Here is an 8,714-nt window from a genome sequence, read left to right as displayed (position 1 = left end):
CATTAGTACTGTGCTATCCAACTAAATTGCTCAGTTACTTCAACCCAACAGCTCAGCTAATTACGTAAATAACCTCTCCTCGCTGGATACGAACAGGTGGAATTTACGCAGCTCATTTACACACTTTTCCTGAAGATAGAAGAGTTTGTTGAATCTGACGTGACATGTTCATACGAACCCTTTGTACGAACAAAAGTAAGAGAAATTTAGGATAAAAATACGAACATGTTYTTGCATGAGGCCCATTGTCCTGCAAACCTGTCAGCCTGGAACGCTGTATAGATTAATTAGTTAACTATGACCACTACTGTAGTTGCACAAGCTAGATGAGTTGCTGGCCAGTCTTTATGTTTTGTGGACCTGAAGAAGACTTACAACCATATCCCCCAATGGATTTTGTGTTTGTAAGGGGTTGCTTCTGTTTGGTGTACCTGCGTTGGTTTTATCTACCCTACTGTCTCATGTCTCTGATCCTGTCTGTGTTTATAGACAGGATTTCAGTTTGTAGTTTTGGAAAGGACAGGATCAGRTTAAGGAATTTCAAGGCTTCATCCCAGTTTTTTGTTCTGTTGGCATCTTCTGGTCATGAACTTCAGAATGCACTGGGGTAGTTTGGGGCAGTCTGGTCATGACTCTCAACCTGGAAAAAATAAAAGTCTCCTTCTTGGTTGATGGTAAGTCATTACCTTAAGTGGAGGAGTTCAGGTATCTGGTGGTCTTGTTGGTGAGTGATGGTAGGATGGAGTGGAAGATGGACCACCTGCAACAACGAGAGTGTTCTAATGTCTAATGTCTTCCTCTGTAGAGCTGAAGGACTCAGCTGAAGTGTGTCAGGCTTTTGATTGGGATGGCTCCTGGTCGTTTGGAAGTATTTTGGGCACGTCTCACAAACAGAAGACTCTGGGGCAGACTCAAAACTTGCTATAAAGATTATATATATTCTCTAGCCTGGGAACATCGCAACCCAACACCAGAAATCATCTCCAAACATCAGATTCCTTCTTAAGCATGGAGCTAAASCAGTCTTAGACCTCTTTGAGATTTGGACATTTTTCATTTGTTGGCAGAAAAAAAGTGGAGRTCTGTTCCTCAGCCCTGCTCATCAGAAAGAGAAATATAAATCATGCACAGATGAGTAGTTATACTGGTCAGACCAGCAGTCAGTGGTGTTTTTCATTTGTCAGCTTCAGATATTAAAAACRATGTCCAAGTGTGTGTTAAATGAGTTGTGACCTGCGGCTGTTTGCAGTCTGTAGACCCACGCAGGCGGAGTGACTCCGCAAGACAAAAAGGAACAAAACAGAAAAACAAACGCCAAGTGAAAGAGTAAACCTCCCCGCTCATCATCATCATCATGGCCCCATTCTTCCTCTCTCAATTGCAACTGAATCGCCTCGGTCTCATTACAGATTACAGCCTCAGCGGAATGACTCTCCCCTTTCTCTCGCCTTTCTCCACACAGTCCGTCTCTTGATTAACATTTTCTGCTAGGCTTCACACCAAAGGCCCAACCTGGGCGCTTTAAAGGCAGGGTGAAAAAAAAGCCATCAAGCACTGGAGTGGAATCAGATAAGGCTATCAGGCAGGAGGCTTTACTGCCTCGTCTTTGTCCTGCTCCTCGCTTCCTCCCTCAGCCTCTCACTCCACTGCACCTTTTGTCCGGCTAATTCCCTGACAGCTCGCTCCTACGACAACATCCAGCCCTGCTGCGTGTGAGCAAGGCCCCGGTCAGGGTGGGTATTCAGGGCGGCTGCACTGAAATTGTGCAAGACTACCTTTGAAAGTGTAGAACTRAAAGAAATGTTGAAAAAGATACGTTAATTTTATGGTAAGCATGTATTTTCCATAAAACAGCTTTCTAAATGTTTCTCTCAAAATMCCCCTACTATTTGTCAACAAATACACGCTTAATGTTCTTTGAAAGAATGCAGATCGCCCGCAATCTTTTTTGCCAGAGTTTCAAACATCACAGTCTGTGGAGAGGTGACAGAAACAGTTGTTTTAGGTAGGGTTAGGGTTAGGTAGGCCTAATATTGTGAAAGACGTTATAGGCAACATCATGCAAAACTTCCAGTTCTCGCAAGATGTGAAGCCTGGTTTATACTTCAACAAGGGATTTTGTCATTTCTGATGTCCTTTTCTTATGACGAGTTTATAGTCAGAAGACGGAGGGAGTGATAAATCAACATACCTTCTCCCGATGTAGCACACATAGCACATAAACAGTGACAGCAGGATGGATAGTTGTTTTTGGGTGGGGGAGTTCTTGGGAATTTTTTTATTATTATTATTAACCATGGAGATGGAAAGAAGAGTTGGTTGTACATTTTCCTGCTGCTCGTTGAAGATTTCTGACTGGAGTCAATGATAGGGTGTCAGCAGGAAGTAATGATGGAAGCTACGCAGTTTTTGTCCCGAAAGACATGAGGATGGAAATATAAAGGRCCCAGTATGCTCCATCCAAAGGTGGACAGTCAGCGCACGGTCACATAGTTGTTCGAAGTTCGATTTTGCACTCACCTTTCATGCGACACGCAGCGCCGAGCTCCTGGGAAGCTCCTGGGAAACMCCTCTCGCTGCGGTACGTGTCGCTACATGGGGTTCCTTCTGGAATCTTAGCTCAGTCTCCACTCTGATTATATTTTGAGCCACAAATCTGTCACAGTTAATGCGCCACACTTTTTGACAGACAGATTCCTCCATGCAAAACGTCTTTTGCTTCTTTCATCCAAGAGTTTTTGGCCATTTTTTTATCTTTCACAGTCGTATTCTGGAAGTGAGTAGCTGAAGCAGCGTCTGGGCGCTAAACAAACGCACACAAACTTCGGACCAATCACACAATAAGTTCTTGTGCATAGGGAGGTGGAAAGTTTGGCACCGGGCCTTGTGACAAGAAGGGAACTGGGACAAGAGCCAATCTGGGCTGTTCGAATGAAGCATACAGGGTGCTTCAATAAGTCTTTAGCTCTCAGGGTATGTGATGAGGGCAATTCTCAGCGACTACCACACCAAATTGTAGTTCAGTATCTGTAAAATTGACTGAGTTTTAACCATTTTTGCTGTGGATGATTAAATGTAGTGGCCATTAACCAGTTGGATTGATGTATAATCAACTTAATCCACTGGTTTATGATATATTTTGCTAACAGACAGACAGGGTTGACACCAACTGATAATGGCAAAGCTTTAAGGGGAAAACATGTTTAGTTCCTTCAACACGAACATCTGTAAAATTTGCTGAGGTGTAGTCATTTTTCAGCTGTGGCGGCCATCTTGAACTGGGTTAACTCCAGTGGCGGCTAGTCAATAGGGGGCGCATGTTCGCGCCCTCCCCCCCTTTATTTTTGGTACACAAAAATAAAATAAAATAAAATAACAAAAGAAAATGTTATAAATGTTTCAAAAATATATCGTTTATATGTTTTCTGATAAGCAAAATAAGTAATTTATAGTTATTGATGTGTAAACTTCTATTTTACTCATGAACGTCTTCGTGTGAGTCACTTCCGGGTCACGCTAGGTTCGGCGCTACAGATTCCCATAGACAAGTCATTGTAAGATTTTGGACATGCGCAGTAAGTCCCCAATGCAAAAGTATAGAGTGGTCTGTGTTCGCAGCTGACCTGCGAACACAAAGCGGTACGTAGTGGGTTCACCCTGTGTCGACGACTCAACGACGTCGTATTAGTATAATGGCAGAGGCGGATTTTGGAGACGAAACCAGTCGAGAAAATGGAGGAGAAAAACAACACTGTAAGTCCCTTATAGCTAAACATTTTTAAAGCAGAATATATGAGGAGAAACGTAAAAGTGAAGTAGCTAGGACTGGATAAGCCAGACATAATAAAAATTGAGCAAGARTGTGGTGTAGTTAGATTGTGTTGATGTTCCCTTTATAGTTGAGCAGCATATACCGAAATATAAATTATGGTGAACACAACTTAATATAATATATAGATATTTTTATGTTGTTTGTKTWKWKTTTTTTTTTTTTTTTTAATTACTATTGTTTGAATTTATTCTTGAAAAGGGGCAGATATTAGACGATATTTTTCTTCTTTCTGCTGCCTTTCATTTTATTTATATTTCTTTTCTGTTGTGCATAGTTCATTTTGTTTTTTAATAAAATGAATATATTTTTAAAATAAAAATATAAATAATAGTTTACCTTAGAGGTGCAACAATTTTTTGCTATTAAAATAATGTTAATTGTTCTCTATATATTAAATATAGATTAGAAAGTTCACTTGTAGCCATCTCCATATTGAATTAAATGTGTGCATTTATTGTTTTAGGTTTGTGACACCATCTTGAGCCATTCACTAAGCATCTGATCAGAGCTACACTGCTGCAGGCTGACAGGTTCCTGCGTGACAGTTCTCTGAAGCAGCACTGAAGACCATGGCACCTTCAGAGACTGTGACTCTGCTGAAGATTCTCATCACATCTCCTCTGACCACAGCTGAATCTGAGAGGAGCTTCTCAACACTGAAGACAATCCAGACTTTCCTCAGGTACAACATCACAACTCACTGCACTGACCATGCTCTATGGAGAAGAGTCTGGTTAAAACATTCCTGACTTTAACCAGAGTCATGAAGAAATTTGCTTCTCAGTTACAGAAGAGCAAAATTTATGTCCAAAAAATAAAACACTACATGACATTGTAATGCGGTTTTATTATTTTCATTTGTTTAATAAATACACTGTCGTGATGCAACTTAGCACATGTTTGATTGCTTTTGGAGATGAGCCTATGTTGGAGTTGTGGCCCCCACTGGAGAAAAATCCACTAGCCGCCACTGGTGGACTCCAACAATTAAAGCCAGTTTTTTAATGCAAAATTAGTATCCCAATGTTCAATGGCCTGCATTATTTTTTATTATTTAAAACTTGTTTTATAAAGCATAAAATTCAGCATTCAGTCATGTAACAAGTCCTTCTTATTGGTTGCTGATTATGTCACAATTCTTTTAAATTTAAAGACATCAGGCTGCAGTAATTATGGATTAAAATGTATTTATAGCCTGATTGCGGCTGCATGTGTGTCCCATCCCGCAGCCTTCTTCTTCCTCCTCAGGACATTTGCAAACAGATGCAGCCTGCAGGTTGTTTTGATCAATCAAGCTTTAACAAGTCAAGTTGACTTGCTTCGAATGTAACATTTAGCATGTGAAAGGGTGAGGCCTGGTTTTGATTAGGCCTAAGCTGATAAATGGCAGATTCAAACAGCCCCCCCACCCCGCCCCCCGCTTCTGCAGAGAAACCCCAGAGGTCCAGAGGTTTAAGTCCAGACTGATATCAACTCTGTTGCTCCTCTTTCTTCAACAAACCCATGAATAGATCCATTATTCATTCGACTCATTCTCATCTCCTAAATTGAAGTGGCAGCAGCTTAAAAGGSCTGTTTTCTTTTTTCTGCGAAGTTGTCCTTTCTTCACAGATGTATCTACTGAAATATTCATGGCTCGGTTCTGTGATTTCTGTTTTTAATTTTTAAACTTAATGCACTTGAATATGAAAACGTGTCGTTAAAATGAGTAAATAGGAAAATGGTTACATTTGATCTGTTCATGGTAAAATATAAAAATAAAAAAATATAAAAATATGTATATTATTCACAAAACAGTTAACATGAAGTTATTCATTTTGCTTTTTATTAAGTAATGCATTGCAGGACGGCAATTTAATACTTGTTACCTGTGCATTCAAATGTTTATTATCTTCAAATGCAAGTACAAATAAGGGATAAAAGATGTTTGGAGAATTTAATGAAACTTTTAGTACAGTAAAGTATTACCAGGTGAGAGGGGAGAAAAACACTAGTAGTACACATTTACCATCCAGTTAGAATGAGTTAAATAGTTTTGAACCATAAGATCATYGTTTATCAGTAACGGAGCTAAACACACGATGTTTTTAATGAAAATCTACACTTTTTCTCTTTATTTGACAAGTGATATTTGTTGTTTTTGTTTCAGGAGAACCTGAGAAATACTAACCTGGGCATCATTCAAATGAGAGATTCATAATTAATGAAAAGGGCCACAATTTTTTAACACTTCCAGAGGGCCACATAGTTAGGCAGACTTACCCAAATGTAATAAAGCTGCCATTTATGAGTGTTTTTTTAAACCAACATTTAGTGCAGTAACTTAACATAGTTCATTCTCAAATGCATTTTTACCAACTGTACTCAAATTTAATACTATAGATATCAAACGTCTTGTGTCATGTAACAACATAAGGAACCTGGAGTTCAGACTCCTGTGTGGTTCTGGTAACAAGTTGTTTATAATTGCAACTTCAGTACATGTCTCATATTTAGCTTTGTGCAACGTGTTGCAGTGGCGACTTGTATTATAATCTCTGATGGTAGACAACATCTCTAAGCAGACCAACACAATGGTGTACCTTGAAAATACCTCCCAATATAAAAACTTTTTAGCCACTTCATTAGAAAGCAGAACTGAATATTAGTTTCTTAGTTTCTTCATCATCAGTGAATTTTTTTATAGAAGAAAAACGTGAAATTTAATGGGAAAGGGTGAAAGAGAGATTAGAAGATATGTGAAATATACATCAAGAAAACACAAGACAACACACCCGACATCTTGGCTGTACACCTACAGAAACAGATAACAAAAACACAGCAACAAAAAGGCAAATCTATATAATTATAATGATTATAACCTTGCTGAAAGGTATACCTATCTAAATATATGAACATACCCATACCTAGACACACACACACACATACACACACACACACACAAACTGTTGCTGCTATAAATCTAAATGTTCTCATTTTAATGTGATAAGACATGTTTTCAGCTCATCACACATTACTYTGTACCATTCTGATGTTTTCCTCAATATGTCTTCTCTTTTTTTTTAATTGTCTTTCCAGTCGACTTTTTGGCAAAGTATTGCATTTTCAGTCAGGAGAAGCTGGCCGAGTACAAAAGGGCTTTTGAAGCGGTGAGTGAAAAGGGATTTAAAGCCCTTTATGTTCTCTTTCTTTTCAGGAGATTCTGTTTCACTCTCTGTTAAACGCTGCACTGCCCGTCCAAAAGAAGCCGATTCTTCGCCGAGATTTAAACTTTTGAAAAAGCTTTTCTTCCCAAATTTCAACTTAAGGAGTTTACAATCATGGGCAACACAAAAAATATATAAATATTAATGTGTGAAAAGCTGGAACTTAACATTTTTGATGTTCTTGATCAAAAATACATTCAACTCTTTTCAAATTGAATAGATGTGTTTCAAGAGTTAAAAAGTCAATTGTGAGAAATGTTATATTTATGATTGTTTAGTTGAAAATCTTTCAAATAAAATGTCCTGTGTGGACGTGGTGGCACTTGTTTGCAGGAGGACAGCGACAGGGACGGCTACCTCTCCTGCCTGCAGGTTCTCCTGGCTCTGAAGACCATCATTCCCTCTGAGCTGCTGTCTGATGAAGAAGAGATCTACGTCTACAGGGTAGATCTGAAACGCACACATACCAACACACGTCCACACACYCGCTGCTGTAACACAAGCACTTTTTTTAAGATCTTAGAGATGGTGGACTTCAGAGTGACAGATGGACTCGTGGACCTCAGGCTGTTTGCTGTGATTGCGAGCCTGGCTCAGAAAATAGCTTCCATGGAGTAAGTGAACAGCAAACGCACTTCCTCAGTAAAGCCGGAGGAGGAGTCACTGACCTGTCATAAATAAGAATAAGTGTGTGTACGCAAGTTGGTTCCACTGATTTAGTCATCGTGTGTGGGACGCTCTTTGATCCTCTTTGATTGGTTTTTAYGATCCTAGAAGTCAGAGCTTTGAATTTTTTGGGGTTTGGACTCATTCTGTACCCCCCTAAAGGCAAATCAGTTTCTGGTCAAGAGAAAATGACAGAAATTTAACATAAAAGTAAACAAAATCTAAATTTGAATGTCTGTCGAAGCTGTAGCTGTTTTATTTGCGCTTGAAAGCTAAAATAYGTTTTGTTTTCTAATCGTATTCTTCAACCTGAATAATTTATTTTTACCTGCTTTTATTCAGACCAATAGTCTCATTTATGAATGAATGATGATATTTTATTGATCCCAAGGGGAAATTTCAGTTCAGAACACCTGTTCACAAGACAGAACATAARCAAACATAGGAGAACAGGGACCCCCAGGTCATGCAGCCATAGACCCCTGCACAGAGCAAGGATCATCATCATGAAAGGACAGCATGAGGAGGTGCTACCCTTAAAAAGAAAAATGAAATATTTGTTATATTTACAAAAGAGAAATGCAAAATTTTAACTTTTAAATTAATGAAAGGCACTAAAAGGCTTGATGATGTCAAATAACGTTTAGAAGACCATTCTTGTTGGTTTTGCTCCCTTAATAATCAAAAGGTACACCCTATTTCAGTTTTAAAGTGTTATGGTTTCATAATCGGGGGCTGTGGYAGCCTGGTCTCATAAATCTGGTTTGAGCTCAAGAGGACATTCGGTGTCAAACAATCTGCAAATTTCTTGTGTRAAGTTCCTGATTATGGTGAACCCTGCAGACAGGAGCAGCCTAAGGACAAATAACATTAGCATGRAATAAATTCTATTAATAAATATTTTTTTAGTTCATGCATGTTTAAAAATTACGTAAAGCTAACTTTAGAGGAGTAAAAATGCATCACATGATGCGTATTTCAAACAGCCAGATGTGAAAGTGCTCTTAATC

At 38.9% G+C, this 8,714-nt stretch overlaps 1 protein-coding gene across 1 annotated transcript in view; it reads left to right on the top strand.

The window, feature by feature from the left end:
• Positions 1-8,714, top strand: part of LOC106530259 (uncharacterized) — a gene marked incomplete in the record, with an annotated part of 71,411 nt that overhangs the window by 53,603 nt on the left and 9,094 nt on the right. The window contains 3 exon segments of the mRNA XM_014025839.1: positions 6,911-6,981; positions 7,372-7,482; positions 7,555-7,652. Coding sequence (XP_013881293.1) covers positions 6,911-6,981; positions 7,372-7,482; positions 7,555-7,652 — 280 coding nt within the window.

The sequence above is a fragment of the Austrofundulus limnaeus genome, unplaced genomic scaffold (assembly GCF_001266775.1).
Source record: "Austrofundulus limnaeus strain Quisiro unplaced genomic scaffold, Austrofundulus_limnaeus-1.0 Scaffold504, whole genome shotgun sequence".
NCBI classification, from domain to species: domain Eukaryota; kingdom Metazoa; phylum Chordata; class Actinopteri; order Cyprinodontiformes; family Rivulidae; genus Austrofundulus; species Austrofundulus limnaeus.
Note: the sequence above shows the minus strand (reverse complement) of the source record. Positions and strands in the feature narration are given on the sequence as shown.